Here is a 25809-nt window from a genome sequence, read left to right on the forward strand (position 1 = left end):
CTGGACATGAAAATTCAAAAGAAAAAGCTTACTTTTTAGAAGAAAAAAGTAATTTTAGCTGCAGGACAATGCACCTGCTTACACAGCGCGCAAAATCATAGCTGAAATCACGGAATTAAAGTAGGAATGGTTGCAACATCCGCCCTATTCGTCAGACTTGGCTTTCTATGACTTTCGCTTGTTTCTACACTTGGATATCAACTTTTCTCGAATGGAAAGCTAATAGCTGCCGTATAAGGGTATCTTGCAGATCTTCAAAAAAGCCACTACAGGGGTGGGATCTTTGAATTGGAGAACTGTTAGAATAAGTGTATAAAAGTTAAGGGAAATTACACAGAAATAGAAAGATTTTTTTGCAACTAGAAATCCGCTTTTTCATTTCACGAACTTTTTAATATACCTAGTGTTTGACTGCGTTAGAATTTTGTGTTTTAAGGTTTTGTGTGAAACAAAACTTTATTGACTCCAGTAAACGGCTGAACGAATTGTCATAAAATGTGGAGAGAAGGTGTGGTCTATGAATCTCTTTACATCTAGAAAATGGTGTCACATTGCGTTGATTTTGAGAGGGCTCCCCATATATGAGAAAGGGATATGTAAAATTGTGTGGGGTATCAAATGAAAGGGCTCAATTAGTAATTTTCGAATCTGATTTTGTTTCTACTACTTGGTGAAGCAAAGCAAGGAGTTTGAACTCAAAAAGTGTGCCCCAAAAAATGAAACAGGTGTCGTTCTCAGAACCTATCGATTTGAACAATCTGAAAAAATTCACAACGGTGCATCTTTACGCAATCTACGTCTCAAAATACATCCCATTCCGATATTTAAAATAAAATTAATATTAGCATATTATTATATTCTACAAATTTCCCCGAAAACTTCTTTATTTCATCCTAGAAGGACAAGAACTAGCATGCGTATAAGAAATAATATAAGGCATAACTTCGGTTTCCATAGGACAAACCTCAATTTTTCACCTATCAAATCAAGCCTTCATTCGGGTGTAAAAAAGCCCTATTCCACAAGTATCAAGGGACCCCACAAAATGCTTAGTCCTTTGGGACCGATAACCATTAAAGATATTTTTACATATGTATTTTAAAATCCTTGTTTTATTTTGGAAGATATTTTGCCATATTATAATAATAATAATTCTTGACGCGACTATCCAATTGGATCTGGGCCTCGAAACGTGTTAGTGCTTCATTACATACCCTAATAATACATTACCGGACTGCAGAACTGTAGAAGGCAATATGGATAGTATTGTGCTCGCCCTTGATTATTATTCTGATTTGACCCATTGAATAAGTTACAACTGAATCGACGATATCCGAAATCAAGTCACGATACAAATCCTTCTGAAACCAGTGTGATTTGAACCCCGATATTCTTCTGGGACAGTCTTGCACAAGCACTAAGCGATTCCTTCATTCGCCATATTAGGGGAAAAGCAAAATAAAAAAAATTTCAGAGGTTTGTGAAATTTTTAAATATTTAGTACTCAGCAATGTTTTCTCGGGCGTCTCGAAAACTCAACTTTCCTGTAATATTCCTAATATTTGTCACAAATGGTGCCCAATGTTTCTACTTTTGTGAGAGCTCACAAAATTGAGCTTATGGAAAATAAACTATTACGGCTCTAAATTTTATTTTTGGTTTGACGGATAGAGATGACGTTAGTCTCTCCACTTGCACGTGCAGCTGACTTCATGTAATAGGCTTACACGGTTTTTCTAATTGTAGCCAGTGTTCCTTGGCTCACTCCTATCTTACCGTGTAGTGTTTCCCGGCTCATATTGGATAATACATTACACATATGGGTATTTATCCTGGAACTAGGTTACGCAAATGATCGCCTTTCAGAAATTTCTGAAAATATTGGCCTTAACGGAAAGACTTCATTTCTTACTGATACCTTCTAAAGTTGATGTTAGATCAATTAAGTGTGGTCATAAATCCTGGCCTTGGCTTTGTTCAAATCTTGAGCTTTCTTATATTTCCACGCCAGTTCGTAAATATACTTTTGATAGGAAAAGTTGGTAATAGAGAAAGGAGTTAATACACCACTGTTCTAGGTTAAAGTCTCGTTTGAATTCCAGAAGAAGTCTTAGAGGTAATGGACGGAGTATATTCCACTTTGATGCTACGGGAACAATAAGATCACTCATCCGCATTAAGCTTCCACAATCGGCTCACCGCATGGTAAAGATAATGTATTTTTGGAGATTAAAACTTACGGAGGCGGATTGATCCCTGGCGATAGACCGCTTTTTATACATTGACAAACTCCACGTTTCAGGGCAATTTCCACTTTCTAACCTTCCAAATAATATTGAAAATATAGGTAGGTAGTTGTTAACTAAATTTTTGGGGGAGCCCTCAGAAATCAATTGCCGAATCAGTTATCAGGCATATATTTTTTGGAGTGGATAACAACGTACATCCAACTGGAGGGAGAATTATTCGAAAACTTTTATTTTATTTTTTTTATTTTTATTGAAACTAATTTGAAATGGAACAGCTCTAAATGTTCGGTAGTATTAGAAATTTGTGGCTAATTATGTTTCCCTACTGACAGAGATGCTTCGTTTTGAAGAAGGTATTTCGACCTTCAATGTCTTCAACAGTAGTTTTTTAGCTCAGGCCTTGCACAGATCTGACTTTGACTTCTCTAAACGTTTCGCCACACATTGTGAAGAATGTCAACTTGGCATAAGAGTCGCAGTGAAAGGCTCAACAGAACTGTACAGTCATGAAGCAATGGTGGAGGCAATTTGCAAACTTCCAGCGTGCATTGAAAGTACAACATTCGAATTGGTGACAGATAATACTTTGCACAAATGACTGATGAACCATTCAGACCTTCACGGTAGACTGCCAGATGGACGTTGAAGTTTAAGGAATACCTGGTTATCATTGCACATCGAAAAGGCTTTCAAGATTTTGTACTGCATTCTTTATCTTGCATGTATGGACTAGCTGAGGAGAAACGATATCTCCAGATGTGGACTCGGCGCCCCCCGAAAGAGAATTTCACCAAACCCCCTGATCTGCAGGTATGATGGTTGGGTTGATATACGAACGGTCTAACTGTTTTCAACAGATGACCTGCAGTACCAATACACTTGTATGCTTCATATTCCGGAGTAGCTAACGACTGGGATGATCGCCCGCGTCCGAGATCATCCTTTGTCGGGGGTTGGTAGATTTTTAGGTGGACTGGGGTCTATTTGCCTAAAACATGCAGGTCAAGGACTAAAATCTGTGAATCTGTAAAATATCTGAAACTACCAAAAAAAAACACTCGGGTCTCCAAAGGGAAAAGCAATCATTTCCGACAGGTTGTCCCGTATTGACTGGTCTCACGCGAAGAATATCGAGGCAACAGTAGATCTTGATTTAAACGATTCATCGGGAATGGATATTTAGGGAGAGATCTTTCATGTATCTGGAACCCCTCAATTGAAACCATCTGACCGTGGAGTATTGCTAGCTCTGTTACTCTGAACGAACTGTTGTAACGGTATGGTATTACTTATATTTTCACTGCTTTATATTCTTCACAAATTAATGCTGAAATTGGGATACTAAATTGTAGTCAATGCGTTTTTCGTTTAGCGAAGCCTACCGAAATGGGTCTAATAAAGGCGTAAACCCTGGAACCACGGTTCCTTTCCTTAAAAATCCGATATCTTAATCTTTAGCCGTAATTTCTCAAATGGGTCTCAAAAAAATCAGCTCCCCAAAAATATACACTTTGTGTTCAACCCGGAGGATTAAATAGCATTTAGTCCAAAGCAGTGTTTTCCCAACCTTGGAGACTTCGTTTTGCTGGTTGAACGCTTAGTTCCGTTTTTTTTTAAATATTTAGCCGATCTTAGCACAGATATTTAAATAGAGACTTCTCCCTTTTCTTTAGCCGTGATCGGTTGCTCTAACTTTTCTAGTTAAATCGAAGAATTGCAATGAGGGAAAATTCATGAGTTAAAAGCTTCATTTATAAGCTTTTGTAACTTCAAAAAGTAATTTGAAAATCAGTAATCAGTCAATCGCCAACGCAGCCGCGAACAGTCTCGACAACTAAAATCGATGCTTAAAATATCAATTGTCTCCAGCAGTATCAACATAATTCTGGGCGTCGTAACAAACAAATTCATTTTTCCTTTCAATTAGCATAAAGTAGGAACAGGTGACACATCTCAAGTGCAACATCACCGGAAATACACGGCCCTTCCCCTTTCTAGTTGGAAAATAAATTTGCTGATTAGATCCTATTCATCACGGCGCCTTTTTCGAGTTTTCCACGCATCATCAAAGACTAATGTTGATAATCTCGAAAAGTCTTACTCGCTGTCACATCATATCATCGCGCGACATTCACATCGGATCGCCCCCATTATTATTTTTCTTCGAGAGATCAAAACTTGACAAATTGCCGTTCTTACTTCATTTTTACATCATTTTCCACATAATTCCATGACTATCAATCAGTCGCGAAGGTGAGTATCATGTCGCGGAAATTATTCGTTGTGCGGTAGGTAAAGTAAGAGAAGTCATCCTCGGCGCTCGAGCTCAAGAACTATAGGTTATTATATCAATGTAAAAGTCTGAGAATATATAATTAGAGAAAATGTCGGGGATTTTCATAATGCATAACGGAAAATGAGAAAAAATTGTTTTGGATGACTTACTCGGAGCATGTAGGTGACCTCGAATGTCGGTTAAATGCATTTTAGGGAAAACGAATTGGTAATGATAATCTTGGGGGTATAACGTTGTGATGATGGATGTGAGGAGAAGAGCACCGCCGTAGTCAATCTCATGTATTTGCATTGTGAAATGTTTCAGGTGTACGCCTCATTTGTGCACTTGGTTTTAAGATGAATATGCTTTGCTGTTTGCAGCCGCAGACAATCGAATTAGCATAATTTATCAAACTTCAGGCGATTAGTCAGGCAATGAAGAAAGTTGTATGAAAATTGTAGAAAGCGTTTCACCGGAAAAACGCTGAATTAGACCATTATTGATATATTAAAATTACTTTTGCTTTCAAATGTATGCCGGAGTTGGAAGTTCGATTAAAAATTCTTCAGATTTTTTTATGGGCGCAATATTAGATACAAAAGCACCATTTTATACAATACAAATTTAAGGATTTTAAATATCATGCAATAAAAGGAAAAATATATCAATTCACTGTATGCGGTTGACTCCTTTCGAAACGCACACCCCTGTAACGGCTTTAACGGCTCAAAATGAATAAAATGAACACAGCGGCTAGTAAGAACTCAATCAAAATTGCCCTAAGAATTTGAATCTGTACAAAGGGGTTAAGAACCAACATGCGGATATACATCCTTCAAGCAGGACTAAAAGGGGACTTTAAACTATGTACATACATGAATACATAAAGAATGGAAATTTAAATTCGATTCATAGAGGAATTTTCGTTTCCGTATGTCCTTACAAGAGTCGATTTAGGAAATTGGAACTGCATACAAATTGGTGGGGGGAGTCAAAAGTATGGGGGATGAATGAATATATTACTACGGTGAATATCTATTAATTTTGCGAACGTGCGTTGATTATTTAGAAGGTATGGGACTTTACAAAAAGGGTTGCTGGGTAGTATGTACGTCTCAAAATGAATGTGAGTGTAAAGCATTATGACTCACCAATAGGTGTAGCGCATCAGGAAGGGAATTATATTTATAGGGTGGAAATCCACTCTGCAAATAAAACAAATTCTATATGAACGATTTCCGTTGGCAAATTATGATACGCTGAATATTGAATTGCTGGTTTTCATGTGATTCGAGAAGTATGAGGACTCGATGCCAGAAAGATATCAATTCGTGAATAATTCATGGATCACATGAAGACTCACCATTTCTAATCTGGAAGATTTACAAACACGGAATATTTTATGTTAATGAAAATTCAATTTTGCTAGCTAATCAAAGAACATCTTATGTGATGAATAATATATGTATGAAATGCGAAATCATTCATTAGCTGATTCCTGTCTTTGACCACTCAGCTGAACCGGAAGCGAAGAATTACAAACGACTCTTGCAGCTATTAGGGGGCATAAGTAATAATTTACAGACAGCTTAGATGGAATTTTTTACCCATTTCAGAAAAGAAAGACGAACAATAGCTGCATACAAGGGTTTGTATAGTCCCTTCTTTTTATGGGTTATTTGACTAAAAATCACAATTTCGAAACTGATTTAGGCTTCTTATGTTACATCAGGTAACCTCTGTTTTTTATATACTTTGCAAGTCAAATTCAGAATTTTTCAAAGCAAATTCAGAATTTTCCGAGCTAATTCAAGATTTTCCCGAATTAACTACAGATTTTTCAAAACAAATTTCAAGATTTTTTATTCCAAAGCCAGAATTTTGCTTTCAAATTCAGAATGTTTTATTATAAAGTTTTATACCCACTTTTTTCTACTGGATAAGGATAGAGCTGGGATTTTTAGGAAAAATCTGGGCGGCCCATCGATTTTCTCTTATTATTTGTTTGAGAAGAAAATGTAATAACCTTAACTTTTGCTGCTTTTTTCGATCCATTATTTCCCGTAGAACCTCATTAATATCCGCTGATAATCGATAGGACTTCGCGAAAATGATGGAAGGGCCTATCCAAAAAGTGCAGATTGCATTTTTAAGAAGTGTGAACCGGCTGACAATGTCATAGAAGATGCTATAGGACCGAAGACAATGGTCCATTAAAACAAATAATTATAATAAACCGATGGCCCGCTCCCGTGGTAAAAAGTTGGTATAAAACTTTCTAGTAAAATATTGGAAGCTTTCTGAATTTGAAATAGAAAATTTTGATCTTGGAATGGAAAAGTGTGAATTTTAAATCAAAAATTAGAAATTAGTTTGGAGAGGTCTGAAAATAATTTGGAAAATTAAGAATTCGGTTTGGACAATTCTGAATTTGGCTTCGGAAAGGTATATTCGCTTCATTACAATTAACCCAAGTACCCATTTGAATATACAGTGATTCAGAAAATTTGTTTGATATTTTCTTAAACTATTTATTTTATTTGAAGTACTAACTAGAAAGGATCGAAAGCAGCAAAATACAATTCGGTTAGTGTCCCCGACTGACCACGACCGGTCGTTTTAAAGCAGTCCAGAGGTGTCCGATGGGGTTTATGGAGATTGGGGAAGCCAGTTTAACATTTTTATTCGACGTTCCTAGTGCCATTTGGTGATCGATTTCGCTGTGTGCTTGGGATCACTGTCCTGTTGAAACTCAACGTCTAAAGCTTTAACTCTTAAATCTTCCATAGTTTCAAACAAATGAACTCGTAGAATCTTACTATGAGAGTCTGTTGTCATTCTTCCTGCTAACTTATCCCATCTCTTCTTTCTTGTTCTTGGCGTACGATCCGATACCATAATTGAGCCTCCTTCAAACTTCAGTGTGGGCTTTGAATTGTGGAGTTATATTTTTCCTTCACGACTCCTTCATGGCCATCGGATTCGAAACGGTTTATTTTGGTTTCGTCTGGCCGTTTGACCTTCTTCAGTTCTGTTCTTGTGCTTGTTTGCGAATCGCAGTTTCTGATACCTCTCTGTTAGTAGGGGTTCCTTAACTTTTCCACGTCTTCTAAGACCAGCATTTCGCAGTGTACGCCGAACTGTTTCGGGCGATACTTTCAATTTGTTAGAGTGTTGAAGGTGGTAACGTATTTCTACTGCGTTTCGGTATTTACCGCTTCTTATAGCCTTTAAAAGCTTCGGCTTCGGGAATTCGCTAAGAACCTACTTGCAGCCTGCTTTAGTTTTTTACAGAATTTTTTGGCGGATTTTGCTTACCACATGAACAAAAACACAGACCCAGTTGCATTGAAATCCACCGATGTATTTTACCACAATTTCCTCGTAAGTGTTATTGTTTAGGGTCTTGTCCTCTTTTCCACGTCTGCTGACGATATTAAGCAATTAATATTCAATTATATTTCATACCAGACTTCGACAAGTACAAAACCCTTATGTTATTCTGTGATACTACATACCCTATCAGATCATCAGTGTTTTTTTTTTCGCGATGAAGAACACTTTGTTATCGGAAAGGATAATTCGCCGACGCTAATTTTCAGGAAATCGTTTTAACAGAATTTTGGACGATTCCAGATTTTATTTTTTAAGTCTGAACGCGAATCGTCGCGTAAAATACGATATATAGTATATTTTGAGAAGCTCATTTCGATCGCCTTGCTTATTTATGCTTTTACTTGTAGACAGGGTTGAGATGAAAGTGTTCTCTAACAGTATGAATGATTGTCGGCGAGCAGATCAACCATGGTCGGTTCTTCCTCGATCGGACATCCGTGGAAAAATATGAGAGTAAAAAAAATGAATTACCTGATTATAGAGATTGCTCCGAGCATGATTTCGATCTGTTTTGGGTATTGGCCGCATTCAAGTGGTGCCACTATTAGGGCATGTTTATCATACACTGTGAGCTTCATCGTCCCATTGTCCAAACCCTGTTGTCTCATTCGACATTTTTTTCAAGCAGAAATAATACTGTCTTGCACGCCTGTAGTATTACCAGTTATTCCCACTTCATATTTGTTAATTACTAGTATATTCTACTTCACTGAGAAGACTTATGGCTACAATAGGTGGGCTCACCGAACACCTCTCGAGAAGACTGATATTCTATGGTGACCAACTCGTCAGCCATTTTTGAATAGTGCATTTTACTGGATACCATAGCCAGCAATATAACTATTGCCATTTTCCATAGATATAGTTTACTCTCTGTGTCTTCGACCCTTAATGATCCCACCTAAAGATGGAGGTCCGTATGGCGATGTAGCTTTCGGTTCGAAATTGTGGCCGGACAAAGAACCCGCAAGTTCACGAGCAAGCAGATAACACCAGCATAGATGAAAAATGTCCAACCCACAGTTTTTGAGTAAGGCAGTAAAAAGGCAATATTGGCAACAAGAAGAAATACGAGGGCCATTTAAAAAAGTAATTTCACATTTCTTTTATGCAGTCAGGATCATTTCTATCCCATTCCTTCAATTTTCTTTTTCTTAGCGTTTGTCCCGTTTATAAGGGGTTGCGCCATTTTGTTCTATCAAATGCCTGATTTGGGTCAGCGTATCAAGCCATCGATATATCGGTTGGCCTTTTGGTCAATTACAATCGACTTCGGTGTTCAGAAAAATCTTAGCGAGCGAATTACATGACCATACCATCGAAGACGCCTCTCTCGCAATTTCTCCACAATCGGTGCAACCTCATATGGATCGTGCATATCCTCAGTTTGGATGTGATCGATCCATGTCTCCATTACCGCAAGAGCTATTCATTGTCTTGTATAGTCGACCAACACTCAGAACCATAGAGGCGAGAGAGCGGAGGAGGCGGTAAGTTTTAGATTTGAAATGTTCGTTTATATGTCGAATTCATAAAACACCAATTGTGGAACGCCACTTCATCCAGATTACACTAATGAGTTAAGCGACCTCATAGCGAAGTTCCCCATTGGCTGATAGCATTGACCCGAGTTATTTAACAATTCGAAGTTTACTTTTCGAAATGTGGTAGAGCAATTGAACCCTGGCCAGGAGTTCTTCTGGTACTAGGTGTTGTCGCCGAGCAGACCAGATGAGCTCGTGTGGTATCCAGTCAAATACCTTCTCTAGACCTAGGAATGTAAAGAGAGCACTGTTTCTCATGGTGTTTCATCATGAGTAACAGTATAGCGTGTATTTCGTCAGAAGCTCCGCAGCTCTTGACAAACCCGACTTGATTGACGGTTACTTGAACAATGTCGCGGATACAGTTGTCATGTTGCTTTCCCCAATTTCATTCGCTTCAATGTTTCCTCGACTTCAGTGGCGCTGACAGGTGGAATTGCTCCATATATCGGCAATGCTTGTGAAGGATGAACAAATTTTTGCGTTGAAATCTGCTCGAAATATACTCGCTATCTATTCTTCACGGCTCAACGGTCAATAAGCAAAGCACCGTTCTTGTCATTAACGCAACAGAAATGTTTGCTATTCCGTGTGCGTTGGGGCCGGCTTTTCACCAGTCGACACAGATCTCTTTCGCTATCCCGAGCGTCCAGGTAATCGAAAAGATCTTTATAGTGGGCTGATCGGTTCTTTGCTTCCCTATTGGCATACTTGTAAACTTGGCAATTGACCGGTGTTTCATCATCACGAAACTTGTGGTAGAGGCGTTTCTTTTCATGGATTTTCATTTGAACATCGTCATTCCAAAGCCAAGTATCTCGGTTTATGAACCGCTTACCTGGCTTGGTGACTTCGAAGATTTTGTCGATCGTGTCCTTAACTTGATTTCATGATTCTTAAAGCTTCGTAATGGTTGGTAATTGCGTAAGTGAAATCATTTCTTCCTTTTCTAACGGAGTCGCCACTATTTAATACGCCGCGAGCTTATCGGTGGCTTGATTCGCAAGACGGCAATTAGCGGCCGATGCTGAGGTGCGATGGTCTGATATCGAACGACTTTGCAATCAGTGACGGTGGTAAAATGTTGGCGGCTTATGAAAAAAGAGTAGATTTGCTTTTTACGTAGGAAGATGAGACAATCGTCTGATGAATCACATATTCGCAAACACAGCGTCATGGTTGCCCGCAAAATCGACTATACGCTCGCCACCCTTATTACGCGCTTTAAACCCCTTTTCCCCATGGCACCTGTTGTCATCTGTCTTTTTACTCACATGACCATTAAGATCGCCTGCAATGATGACAGTCACCACCGGGCACGTTACAAGTTTTTCCATCGAGGAGGTGCCAGAAGGCATCAGGTCGACCTGTCGGTGGTGCATGCGTGGTGAAGAAGCGAATAGGGGGATCACCTGATGATTGTGCGCCTCATCAACCGGTCATCAAATCGTTCGACTTCTTTAATGGCGTCACGAAAATGCTCTGAGATAGCAATGTTCACACCGCATTGAGTGTGCGGGTAAGCAAAATAGAGAAGTATATAGCGATGTTTATCGTGCTCGCATTGTATGTCGCAACTTTTAGCATCAGATCATCGGGTTTCTTGTAGAGCGCTAATATGAATTAAGGGTATTGAAGGGTTCTTGCCAGTTCCTCGATATTTCCGGTGAGGGTGCTTTGTGCGTGCAAACACGTATTTGTTTTGCTTGGACTGACTTATTTATGTCCTGACGCCGACAAGGACGCGTTTTTCTGAGGATAGTACAAAGTACGTTACCTCAAGCTCCCTTCCTAAACCTAAGTAAATATCTTGCGGATAGGAGGAGGTAACTGAAGTAGAGAAGAGAGTGATAATTACGACACCGTATAATGATTTTCTCCAGAATATTCACTTTTCATCCATCTCTGGCTCTTGCAGCTATAAGTGAAAAATAAATTTTTCTAGTTGTCTAACTTCGTATTCGCGCAGCTTAATTTCACATTAAACAGGTCTTGCCGTTTGGATTCATATGCAGGAATTTTTGGCGATAAATTATTACTATTGTAAAATTGTACTCAGCCCAGAATAGAGCTATCATCTCCAAAATGTTGTAACAAAAAAAATTTCAAAATATCTCAAGAAACTGCAAAGAATTTGTTAACGATAAGACCACGGTCTCTACAGGGCACTTGAAGAGAATAGGGGTCGAATTTGATGGCTGTTGGAACTTTTATTAGGCTAATACCGTGTTCGAATGGGGCTACATATCCTTTCAAAGGTCCTTCCACGGTAAGCTACCTATCCTTGCATACTTCTTAGGGTATCTGACAACTATCATTCATCCATAATACAAACATACTTTAATCTGTTTAGAGTATTCTCATACTTCCGCCAAATCAAATTCTAATTAACCTCTTGAAACTGATATAAACTTTCGTATCAACATTCACGTTCCAAATAAAGGCTTTATTAATCACTCCTCCAAATTATTTTCAGTGTAGCATTACAAAAGTATGATTTATTGTTAATTTGAAAATAAAAACCCAATAAAACTACTTCGACCGAACATTAAACCCATCAATGCTATCACAAGAATAAAAATCAATTGAAAGTGATCAAAAAATGATCGTGGCTATTATTCTCAATTCGAAAGTAGAGAATAATACGAGAGCTCCCCAATAGTGGCACCATTAACCGTAATCTCCAAAAGGTTATAATTAGCTTGAGCCGTTTGACAGCCATTAAAAGACCATTGATCTTCTGAAGAAATCTTAATAGTCTCCTCTAAACTTTACATGAAAAACCATCACTTTCACCCATTCCCAAGTTAATTGAAAAAGTACACGCGTTCCAATCAATAATGGAAATTGAACAAAAACAAAACGGGTCAGATGTCACTGATCGATTCATTCCATTCAATTGATAAGCATCAGTAATCAATGCTGCTCATATTTCAAGGTAAGATGGGATTTTTTGTTTGGGACCAAGGTAGGCCTTCTTGGAAAGGTACATACGTAGACATTTTGCGGTTGGTTGGAAAGGAGGGGAAGAATTTTCAATCATCGATCACCGGATGCGACGCTCGGTATTGAGACCTCTATGAATTTTGAACTGTAATCGAAATGGAGATAGACATCTATTCACTGCTGAGAACAGTCTGACGAATTCAATTCGGAGCAGGTTCTGGAGAGGAGTTGGGATTTGCGAATAATTGTGACCCACTTTCAAGTCATTTCTTAATTCAAGATAAGATCTTCTATCTTCAAAATAGGATCCAATAATTGGGGTCAAGTCGCTTTTGGTTATGGAAATACACATGGCACTTATATTTCAAAGTTCATACGTGCATGGATCCGAATTATTAACAGTGTATATTTAGGATAAGTTACGGGCAATATCAAATAATAGATGCGCACACAAAGGTAAGTCTAGCGATGCCCCGACGCCTATCAACTAGTATGATACGTACGATCTACGAAACTGATAAGAAAAAAAAGCTAAAGCTATTATGAATACTCATTTCGAAACCATCATTAAGATCATTAATTTTCATGGTTGATTGCAGTACCAAAGATCACCGTTACGCCACAAGAGGCTCCCTGAATCATATATCACTTTCCGATGCTCATCTCAGTAGGTAAGTATGTATTAGTATATGAGTTCAATTAGCGTATTGATTTAATTTATACCACACCTGGCAGAAGAATGTACACATTGGAGTTGGTTCTTGGGCACGTCATGTAGTTCTTTGGGGAAGGAACGCAAAATTGCGCACCCGTAGTAAGTCGAGTGAAAAGAAGCGTATGAGCAAGAATAGCAGCCGCAAAACTTTTCTCCGTGTTTTTTAACTTATTTTCTTATGGGTCCGTCAGTATCTTTCGCAAAACCGCAATATTGTTCATCATGTAACGCGTCGTAAATATAAGATCATATTTCATACTGTATGATCTTGCTGGGTAGCTGTTCTGGTACGTGGTTTTAGGTACCTTCAGACTATCAGACTACAACAATAACAACAGAAGCAAAATACCTATGCTCGATATTAAAGCCTCAATTGTTAGCGTATGCACATGTAATTTAAGATTGTATCTCAATTTGACGTTTGGAACATTTGGTATCAGTGAGAATGGAAGCGTGAAATCAGGACTCGAATTCTTGCGATGAATATTTCTTCCACGAGTTAAGTAGGCAAGCTAGCCAAGGAAACCAACGAAGAAGTCATAATAAGTACAAAACTCCTTGAAGGATGTCGTAAAAACCACAGAAATTTGGTAGAACAGCTACTAAAGGATGAAAACTGTCGTTCATTGTAAACCAGATAAGCGTCCAGTAAGGTACGTATGCCACGAATTAAAAATTGAGACGATTCAATAATAAGAACATTCATTGAAAGAATTGAGTGTTAAGTTCTTATATTTTTGTCCTAGCTACATAAAAATGCTTTGAAGGAAGAATATACAGGGTCCGGCAAAGGATCATAGAGGGATAGAGGTTTTGGATTGTAGCGTGAAATCGTAGTAATACGTTCATTCAAATCGTTCCGTAGTTTGTACAAAACGTCAATTCTGCACTAATTTTATTATTGGTCATATCATCGTGGATTGAAACGGGATCTGTGCGATCAGGCCCTACCCATCGGGGGTAATTGAAATTGTCGGTGAAAAGTATCCAACATATCACTGTTCATCAGCGCTACAAGAAAAATCGGTGTTGTTACTAGTGAATAGAGAAGGTAAGTCTTAATTATTCCAAACAATTTAATTGCTAGAAACACCGCAAGATTACACTTAGATGCTCAATAATTGATGTGGCGCAACTTTAAGAAAAGATTCAAGTTCGCTCGAAGGATTGCAAACAAAGAAACTCGTTGAGTGGCAAAACCCACTTGCATTTATCGGAGATGGTAAACAAAGTTTGCGATATTGGGCATCCAGTAGCTCAGAAGAATTTCATTAGCAGCTTCAGCACATCGGAAACGGCTTGTTTGATATTTTCCTGGACGTTTAATTTCACGCGTGAGGAACATCCACGTTCACCTGAATTTCACCTTCTGAAAATATTTTATGGGACTACTTAACGGAAAAATAATTCAGAGAAATGATTTCATGCGTTATAAGAGGCGGAGATTTCACATTTAATGCCTAAATGAAAATTAGGGTTTTCGTCAGCAACCCACCTCAGTAAATATAGAAACATACATGAAAACCCATAGTCCCTGCCCATAACAACATCAATGCAGAATTCAACAGATGTGATGTCTGCTTTGAAGTGTTTTTAACCCGGGAGGCACGATGAATCTAGAATTTATCAGAAGACAAAGTCACGCCCCAGGTGCAAATTAAACGGAGTCTCGTATTCTGATTCATTTTCGGATAGTTCTATTTTTATTAAAATTGAGTTTCATTATCATCATACTTAATATCGTACAGGTTATGACTCTACCGGCAAGACAGATTCACAAAGGCAAAGACGAATATAAACCCTGAATCCAGGATACCAACCCGAAGCCGAAATTCACGCGACAAACGATCAACTGTTTCGGTCAATGTGACATCACGATTCAAAATAAATCAAATTCTCAAAAGCCCTTGAGCAGCCCTTGGATGTATAAACCGCACATTAAATTGCCTGTACATTAAAAGCAAGCGGTTGTATCCTGGAAATAGTACAAACTACATTGTAGTCCCAATAGGAGATATACAAGATACAAACCAGTTGCCGTAGAAAGTTGACAAATAAATCCCACCGCATGTCTCAATTACAATTAGTAGTATCGGAACTCCCCCTGAAAAGAACATGCTTCAAAAACTGCTGCAAGGTAGTGCAGCCCTCATACTGCAAGAGCTTAAGATCGGCTTGAACATATAGGGCTACTGCAAAATCTTTGCTCCATATATATCCCGAAGAGCGATAAACTTGCCAACAGTTACGATAGAAGTACATCCAACCTGGTTTCAAACGAGATGCCCTACTTTGATTTTCAAATTGCATAGCATGTTAGCGCGCTCAAGTTCAACATCATCTAAAGAATGTTCCAAAACAAAAACTGACGGTTCTAATCAGAAGTCTGACAGTATTCACTTCAACATCGTCATGTTAACGATATTTAAATGATACAAATACTATCTAACTATAGTGGAACATCTTTCAGGTGGTGCCCGAAGCTCTAAAGCTTAGGAATATCACAGCTATGTACAATTATTGTCTCTTTCGCTTTGGTACTCCCAATACCATCACGTCCGACATGGACCTCAATTTGAATCAGTGCTGCTTGGCGACTTACCCGGTGTGAGCGAAGCAAAACAAGTAAGAGCTATGTCATCAAATGGATTATTTGAACGCTGGGTCACTCATGTGTCAACATTTCCAGAGCCTGTCCTCCCGACAGCCCTGCTGCGATTCCGAACATATATCACAGACAACCTTAAATGCTTCCAGGCGAATTCTACGTGGATGACGCCATGATAGCCAACCCTAAGGTCTACGCTGAAAAATTCTGAGTAGATCTTAATTTTAATATTGAAACTTAGATTGCGACAATACAAATCTAAATGGGCTGAATGCAGCTTTTCCAGTCGAAATCCAGTAAACCCGTTAAAATCCGCTAGAAAGATTACGGCATCCGTTTTTTGGGATGCCAAAAAACTTTTTTGGCTAGTCTATGCGCAAACTGGTGGAACAATAGTAACAATATGCCATCCTTGCAATAGTTTTGAATAGTTGAATATGAAAGTTTCTGAAAAATAATCTGCTTTAATGAAGGAACAAATCGGGAAACCAGAAGCTGGACGGATCAGGTATGAAAGGTTTTGTGCATTTCTTAGATGAAAACATTTGAGTGGCTATTTGTCCGATTAGAGCCTAGCATGTAATGTACCTATATGCATATATTATGTTAGAATATTCACCTTCGCGTGCTAGTGATATTCAAAGGCTTAGAACTTGGACTGAAGTGACAACTTTGACCTACTATAACTTGGTTAGCAATAGTGCGATTTCCACTAAACTTAGTCGGATCATAGTTTATGTTATAGCCTATATTACTGCACTTCATGATCCTAGGATGAAAGAGAGGTTTTGTAGTCAATTACTAAAAATTATAGTAGTATACTATTATCAACTTTATTTGAACATATGAACCTAGGCACCGTATAGTAGCTGCTTCGTGATTTTTTTTCAGATTTTTGGGTTGGATAAGTTCGAATGGGTCCGCGAAAGAAATGATCAACTTCTAAACACCCCCCTCCTGCCTTGTGTATTAACTGTCTGAACTGAGACCAACTTTCCCACCAATATAAACTTTTCTGAGAAAACTGCATGTGACAGACAGGGAGACAAATAGATGCACAGATAGAAGATTAATAATTAGATGGCGACAGCGATGTGACTATTCAAACAAGGGTTGTTAGACACCTAATATCAGGGAGTGAGTGGAGAGAAAACATGAGGAGATCAATTATAATCTCACCTAGTTTCTCACCGACCATGGAAGATACCGCTAATACCTGAATAGGTTTAAATTAGACACCGAGACCGATTGTCCAAACTGCGATACCGGAAAGTAAGCTAACTCCGCCCCGTGATGTAATATCGAAAGGCATGACCATGCTGCAAAATTCTCACAGATGAAATTGAAAAAATTGCATTTCTCTTTATTAAAAAAAATCGAAAGAAAGGTTGAAATCTCGGGCGTCACATAGGAAAACCCTAATAAATCATTCCAGCGAATTTCAGAGGCGATCAGCGACCTAAGGGAACATTTTCTACATCTTCACGTCACTTCCATATCAATAATGCAACTGAAATAAAGTTACAAGTTGAATACATATTTCTACGATGATAAATATGGAAATAGTGCATTCACATCAGAAATGGGAACAGTATCCTCAGTAGTTACTGAATCGGCATCTTCATTCAAATGCAATCTACTTCTTGCCTTGATTTAGTGAAGTTACAGCAGCCACAGGCGATAAAGAATATCAAGAGTCTCCTGGGACAGATAACATACAATCCGGTGCGTCTACCCCGATAAGATTATTATCCCAGTGAATGCTGACATGTTTGAATTGATAGCACGGAAAAAGAAGCGGACTTGATGGTTAATGAGAACGAAGAGAAATTATTACACTAGCGAGAATATTTCTTAATGTGCATAGCTTTAAAGGAGATAATATATGTATGTTGCAAATAAGATCTCTCTCTCTCTATAACCCAACAAAGTAATAGATGTAGTAGGGACACAACATCATCAAATTCCAATGAGCTAACTACGTAAATGCATAACGAAGAAAGGATGCGACAACTCAAGTGACGTAATCAGAAAATCGCTTCAAAGATTCCAGATTTAAAAGAATCTGGTTCTTGGCTTGAGATAACTAGGGGGCAAAGGTTCGATTGAAGCAGTCGAGATATTGTAGAAGAGTTTTAAAGCGGAAATTACTATTGCGAACAGAACTAGTAGTGATAAAGAGTGTAAACGAATTCGTGGAAGGCATCTTTATCTTGGTGGCAATATCCACAGTTTAATATGAAGATGCATATTACGGTTACGTCCGGAAATTTAAACACCGTCAAGTCTAAACCAAATTCTTAAGGCTAAATTTAAAAAAAAAACGAACATTAGTGGTACAAGCAGCATCGAACTAAATATAGTTCAGTGTGGATGAAACACCTGTTGGAATTTCAAAATGCAGTTTACTTAAAAAGTGAAAGCTACCATCTAAGCTCAGCGTGCATATCCATTAAATGGAACGACAGCTTTCTAAAAAATTAGATTGAGGCAATAATACTTGCAAATGCAAATGTAATGGAAATCAGCTTGTGCAAAAAGGAAACCTTATTTTTAGCGCGGCTGTACCAAGTACGACATTGGTTGCTGCACAAATAGTGTTAAATCTATCTTTGTTGTTCTACATTAAATTTCAATTGCACCTTCCTAAATACGAGTTCTAAGCCAATTTTCTTCCCATTTCGACATATTTGACCAAATAAAAACGACATATATATTGTAGCGTATATTATGCAGTGGAACCCGCGAGGGGTTTAAAGATGCCCGGCCAGCTCTGGAGAAAATTGAACTCATGTTAGAAGCAACTATAGTCCCACAGACTTGATTTGGTTAACTTTGGAGGAAGCACGTTAGTTTTGTAACGGAAAAAATTTAGTTGAGTTTTTTTCTGGCTTCTTCGTTGAAAAGTCATTAAGGCTGGAAACTCAAGGAAAAAAATTGGGATATGGCTTAATCAATTACAACGGAATACTTTTCGAATTTTCAAAAGTTAATCCCAACTTGCGACCATCTGATCTTCCTGTCATGACGCAGCGTCTATAATAACTATTAAGTCTTTATGTTTGTTGATCTGGTTCCATATTTCTGCAGTTAGATTTATTTTGTGCTCCTGACTAGCGTTTCTGACGGCGGCTTACCAATATTCTCCAACCGACCCTTCAGGACAAATGCTATCATGTAAGCGTTTGTTAGTGTATTTGAGGAGTCAGAGTTCTGCCACTTCGCGAGATGACAACATTCAAGTGAAGCTAAGTGATCATGAAGTGATAATATTTTTTTCGAAAATCGTTTATTTGATACAAATTTGGAAATATCTTCTTAAAGTATTGCCCACCTAATCAATCAAGGTGCCTTGGCAGTCGATAACTGGAATCTCCTTCAGTGTAGTCACCACAGCTACTTTTACCCGTTCCAGTGTCACATGCCGAGTTGCTTTCAATCTTCTGGAAGCAGATTAAGGCGGTACGGTGACTGGAACAGCGTTACCACACCCATTTTGGCGAGTAACTTTGGGACAATCAGTACATTCAATTGTTGTCAGTTTCTTATCAGAAGCGCCCAACAACAAGCTTTGTCTGGATTCGCGATTTCTTAGGCGAGAAGACTCCTTAGTGTGCCCCTTTTGGATCGGCTTCGTAGCTTTTATGACATTCCTGGCACGTCAACAAATGATGCTCCTTTATCTCTCATCAGGACTTTCGGTACCATTCTCGTGCAGACTTTCTTATGTGAGGACCACCGGTTAAAATGCGATGAACGATTGGTTTGGATATCCCGCATATTCGCGTGCTTAAACTTAGAAAGCTTAATGCTCGTCTTGCAACGAGTCTTCCGCTTGTAATGAGGACGGACATCCCTAGGGGTCTATTCATCACCCCATCACCGTAGGCTTTCCTAAGCATTTCGAATATCCCCACTTTTCTCTTCTACTAATCTACCTACTGGTAATTTGATAGTTCTTAACGGAGAAAACAAGATTCAATATAATTCGAATTTTCTACATAATTTTTGCTATCATAGATAACTATTAACGAACTTGACTAATGGAGGATAAGGGGAGGACGACATAGTAATAAGGAACTGGCTGTTCGCTTTGTAATTTAGAAGATTGAAAGTAAAAACTCAATTTAGATTTTTTTAAAGGTCACGAATATAAACAAATAATGTTTTTTTATCAATAAGCATCCTTTGCTGAAGACTTACTCCTTTGAAGATTTTATCCATCAAAAGTACACAAACCTTGTGGCCGATTTCGGTTCTACCAAAGTGGAATAATGTTAACTTACCTGGAATAAAAATGGAAAAGCCAATTAATAATCAATTAATGTATTAAATACAGGATAATAATTTTAAAAGAATTAGTTGGAGAAAATATTCTCAGGTTTGAAATATGTAAGAAAAACTGTTTTAAGTGAATTTATCCATTTACGTCCAAGATTTATCTGAACAGTTTTGACGTCAACATAGAGACAAATATTATATTTTTCAAACAGAATTTTTTTTCAGTTGATATGTGTCTTTTCAAGTGCTAGCTATTCAGAAATCTAGTGATCTCCTCTTTCGATAGAAACATCTATCTTTCACAAAATACCATAATCACTAGGATTGAAGAATAATAATAATAATCAATTCGGTGCAACAGTCAATTTGGATTTAGGTTTGATTTAAGACCGTAGGCAATGTGGCCAACAATGCGCACATCTAGGATTATGGCACTGATTTAGCTCTGCTTCTAGCTCACAATTGACTCAACTGGTAACCGACATTTAGTCACGATACAAATCCCTTTATCGCCAGTAGGATTTGAACCCCGATCTTTAGTTGCGGCAGGTTGGTCCTCTAACTCGTTAGCCATTCGCACACTTGAATATCGTTGGAGCAAGTGTAATTTTGGTAATAATAACTGCTAAAGTGAATTGTCTTGAAGGAAAAGTTCTTTCTTCTCCTTCCGCAAAAGCTGCCGCTCCTCTTAAATTTCAATATTATCTAGTAATAATAACCTCTTTATTGGCGCACAATCCCATTGGATCTGGGCTTTGAAGCGTGTTGGACCACTTCTTTCAAGACCAAGCAACAGTGTGATCAGCACTGAGCTCGTCCGTGATTATTATCCTGATTTGATTCGGGTAGGTACTCATGCACAGCTGAGTCCACTGGTATACGTAATCTAGTCACGATACAAACCGTTTTGCCGCCAGTGAGATTTGAAAGGCTGCGACAGCCTAGCGCTCTAATCACTAAGCCATCCGGTTTACCTTTCCAAGGACATCAACAAACACAAAAACGTGGCAGAAAAAATGTCTCCCTTAGCTTTCCGATCGGGTCAAACGTCTTGCTTCTTTTCAGAGCCAACTAATTCTTCTCTCATTTCAGAAGTGTGGTGATAAATATCCATTTCCTCTAAGGTTATGAAACAAATGGCAAAATCCCAGCTCACTTTAATGATGCGCATTTCTTATTTCGAATTAGTTTTTAATTACAAATGAAAAACGCGTCTCATCAGCCAAACTGATACGAATCTTATTGTAAATACAACACCAGATGTTTCCACGATTGCAAACGGTAGGACAAACTCTTGGCTTGGGAGTATTTGTATGTCTCCTATCATACTTACTCCTTTGTGCAGTATGGGGCATAGACAGTCATTTCCTTCGTATTACTATTTATTTCCCAACTTTATTTCCAACGAGACTGTGCTGCAGTTTTATTATTATCACACTAAACCCTATTCAATTGAAAAGCTCACAGCGATGAAGCAACACAAAGACGAATACAAACACCCATGACAAAGATTCCATCTCGTATCTTATCACATTGACATTTAATTCCTTTAAACGTAACAAGTCGGGAAACCGGAAGCTGGAAGCTTCAGGTACGAAAGGTTTTGTGCATTTCTTAGTACGTAGCACGTTATATATGCATATACAATATTATGTGAGAATATCCACTTTCGGATGATATTGACATTTATAGCCTTGAATTTGCAACGAAGCGACAACTTTGACGTATTATAACTTTGTTAGCAATAGTACGATTTCCACCAAACTTGGTAAAATCATGCTCTATGTTACACCCTATATTGTTGCGAAATTTCGTGGTCCTAGCATGAACTTAAGGGGGGTTTTGCAGCGAATTACTAAAAATTATAGTAATATGCTATTATTAACTTTATTTGTGCAGATATCAGTGTGGAAGGTATTTCGAAGCCCAGGCACCATATAGTGGCAGTTTTTTGATTTTTTTCAGATTTTTCCGATGGGTAGTTTCTGAGAATGGCCCCCGTAAAGGAATGGTCACTTTCAACCCCCCGCACTCCCCACCTTTCCAACAAATGTCAAAACTAAGACCGTTTTCGAAAAGTACTAACTGAGACCTTTAATTTGATACCCCACATGACTATATTTGATGAAAAAAAAAAATTACACCCCCCTTTTGCATGTATGGGGACCCCCCCTTAAATTCGACGTAAGAGGATGTAACTCACTGTATGCGTGAGCGTTCACAGTTCCCACCTTTTTACCAAATTTGGTGTCAATCGCTGTAACTGTTTCCGAGAAAAATGCGTGTGACGGACAGACAGACAGACAGACAGACAGACAGACGGTAAACCGATTTTAATAAGGTTTTGTGTTTACACAAAACCTTAAAAATTGAATTCTGACGTAATATTCGAATTTTTTCAAGTTGACAAATTACTGCAACTAAGAGCTGAGTATCTGCTATGGCTGAAACTATAAAAGGCATCCTTAAAGACTATATAGTTGTAGTACCAAAAAGGATTTATAGTGAAATTCCAGCCAAAAAGTAAATATGAAATCGTAAAGCTAAGGACATATAGAAGAAACCAATAGATTACTTGCACTTTATTTGAAACGTTGCAGTAGAGTAGGTTATAGATACAATATTGCGGTTACTGCTACTGGAGCAACTTTCGGAAACCATATGTGTCATTTTGGTGGTATCTAGTGAGTCGAAAAGCTGGCTAAAATAGCAGATATTATAACGGAGCTTCAATAACTACTCGGAATTACAACAGTGCAAAAAGAACCAATAAATAAATAAGTCCTTATGCAACTCCTAAACCTGGAATTGCGAATGGCAGTGGGCAACTTCGGCCCAATAATCACCGACTATTTATTCTTGATGGGAAAAGCGGAACCTTTTCCCTTATTGACAGAGGTTCAGTTCTACCGCAGAATAAGAATCAAAACACTTCAGAAAAATTAGAATTATATACTGCTAATAATGCACTGATAAAAACGTGCGGCCAAAAGTTGATAACACATGATCTGGGACTACAAAGAGCAGCTTCTTGGGGGTTATTATACAATTCGGACTGTACGTGTTCGTGAGAATTTTTTTGAATTTGCTGTGTTACAAAAAGAGTAGTCCATGGACCAGGAAAGTGGAAGAAAATCTCTCTTTCCAATTGGTCCAGTCTGCCGTCAAGTGAAAAGCGAACTCAGGGATTCCTCTATCGTTAACAAAAAAAGTGTTTGACTTGTGTAACGAAGACCAAATGTTCCAACGCTAGATTGTTTACATTGCCTTAGACCTCGTACGAAACTTTTGCCACGCATTAAGCGACGACATCCCCTGCTTCCAGGACACAAGAAGCACCCTGAACCTTTAAAAGTAATTTAGACTGCGTGGAAATATATTGGCTATAAATGTAGAACAAGTCGGGAAACCGGAAGCTAGACGCTTGAGTGTGCATTTGTCCCATTAGTATGTAGCACGTCATATATGCATATATTATGTGAGAATATCCACTTTCAAGTGATATTGACATTCAAAGTCTTAATATTGTACAGAAGTGACAGTTTTGACCTATTATAACTTCGTTAGAAATAGTGCGATTTTCACCAAATTTGGTTCATGCTCTATGATGTAGCCTACATTGCTGCTCCGTGATTTTAAGAGGAACTTAAGGGGGGTTTTTCTATCAATTACTAAAAATTAAAGTAATGTACTATTATTAATTTTATTTTAGCAGCAGTTTCTGAGAATGGGTCCGTTAAAGAAATGATCACACCCTGCACTCCATACCTTTCCAACAAATGTCAAAACTAAGACCGGCCTCGAAAAGTACTAACCAAGACCTTTAATTTGATACCCCAAACGACCATATTTGCTGAAAAAAAGACACCGCCTTTTGCATGTATGGCGACCCCCTTTAAATTCGACGTAAAAGGATTTAACTCACTATATACGTGAGTGTTCACAGTTTCCACCTTTCTAATAAATTTGGTGTCAATTGCTACAACCGTCTCGGAGAAAAATGCATGTGAGGGACAAACGGACAGACAGACAGACAGACACAAAACTTTAAAAATGTACGTTTAGGAAACCAATAATCGAGTATCTTGGCTATCTCAAGAAACAAAAAGGCATCAGAACCCTACCGAGAAAAGCAGAGACGATTCTCCACTTTTAGAAGCCCTTAACTGCTTTATAACTGCCAATTCCTACGAGCTAGATCATCTTTAGAGGAGTGGGCGGAACGCTGGAACAGTTTATCAATAATAGGTCAAATACAGCACTTATGATCGCAATCTACACTGCAATGAAACTTTTCTGGCATGTGATTAACGGATGTCCGCTTTTTATTAAGATCACATCTCGTTGATAATTGAGACAGTTTGATTTCATTGGACCTTTGACATTGGACATTTCCAACTAATATCGCTTACATCGTAGCAGCCGATGCACTATCTCGAGTTAATATGAGAGAGTCATCAAACCGGCAGTTGGTAAGCATTGGTCCACATGTATGATCAATACGACAGAAATGTTCGATATCCTGTGCGTTGGTCTCGGCTTTTGACAAGCGAATATAGATAGATCTCCCTCGCCGTCCCAAGTGCGTCCAGTTTATTGTAAAGATCTTTGAAATAGGTTGCAGCGATCGCTTTCTTTCTTTCACGAATTGCGTTTTGCGGAGAAAAAATTTTGTTCTGGCAGACCTTCATTTGGACGATGTCATTTAAAAGTCAATTATCTGGATTGATAAACGACTTACCGGGCTAGGTGGCATTAAAGATTTCATATTTGTCGTTTCATTGCACGTATTTTCGACCTCGAAACAGGCGGCAGTCACGTGATTGAAATCAGTCTCTTTTCTTGCGAAATCGTATACTATTTAATTCGCGTATTACTGATTTCAGTATAAAAGGAAGTCAGTAGGTGGCAAGTGGAAAGCAGGGAGCGTCAACAAAGTCAAAGATACCTTCGCTATCGTCATGTTGCGTAACGAAGGCTTTACCCTTTTCCGTCTGTCATCAGGTCTGTCAGATGGATTTCTCTGTGGTGCGTAGGTGATAAAGAAGTTAATGATGAGGGCAGTTCAGAAAATACTGGATTTCATCAATTGGTCATTAAATAGCGTGATTTTTTTCATGTCAGACACTCTCAGAGACGGCGGCGTGCAAGAACTAGCAAAGTAGAAGAGTTTTTATCTATTTTTAGTTATTTTTAACGTTTTCACGTCCTACGTCGCAGCTTTTGACACCACACCATCGAGTTTTTCGCAAAACGTAAATGTTGACACGTCTCTCTTGCGATGAGCTTGCAAGCTCCTCCATCTTACCAGTGATGGTACCTCTATTTTGTATGCGACAAAGTGGTGTAACCGGCGTGGAAGGAATGCGGAAAAAGTAATGTCGCTTGATAAAGTTGATCACCGTCAATGATTGAAGTCGTAAAAAATTTTCCAATACATTAGGAAAAGGAATGAGTTAATAGTAAATTAAAGGGTGAACTGAATTAGACAGGACGACAAAACTCATTATCAAAATATCATCAAGTACCCTGAGAAAGGAAATCAGCATTTTGCAAAAAGTAAGGCAAATTCAAAATCATTGCATGGCATGCAATCTATTTTAATAGATACTCCCATTGTTAACTCAAACCAAAGCTGGGCGGAACTCATCATCATGATTAACGGCAAGAGACCCCGATTTTGCGCCGAAGCCAACCAATTCGATATCACTCAAAACTGTCTAATGCCCTCGCCTGCACCATCGCTCCATCTGAGGTAGGGTCTGCCAGGTCTTCTTTTTTCTACGGAAGGC

General features: G+C 38.4%; 1 protein-coding gene across 2 annotated transcripts in view; it reads right to left on the bottom strand.

Annotated features, from left to right (window-relative positions):
* Positions 1-25809, bottom strand: part of LOC119657104 — a 126535-nt gene that overhangs the window by 15899 nt on the left and 84827 nt on the right. Inside the window, exon 3 of one of the 2 annotated variants that reach the window (XM_038063860.1) lies at positions 5679-5732. The exons of the other annotated variant lie outside the window; for it this stretch is intronic. Coding sequence (XP_037919788.1) covers positions 5679-5732 — 54 coding nt within the window. The remainder of the gene's footprint in view (positions 1-5678; positions 5733-25809) is intronic. 2 annotated transcript variants of the gene reach the window in all.

Source organism: Hermetia illucens, chromosome 5 (assembly GCF_905115235.1).
Source record: "Hermetia illucens chromosome 5, iHerIll2.2.curated.20191125, whole genome shotgun sequence".
Taxonomy (NCBI): Eukaryota; Metazoa; Arthropoda; class Insecta; order Diptera; family Stratiomyidae; genus Hermetia; species Hermetia illucens.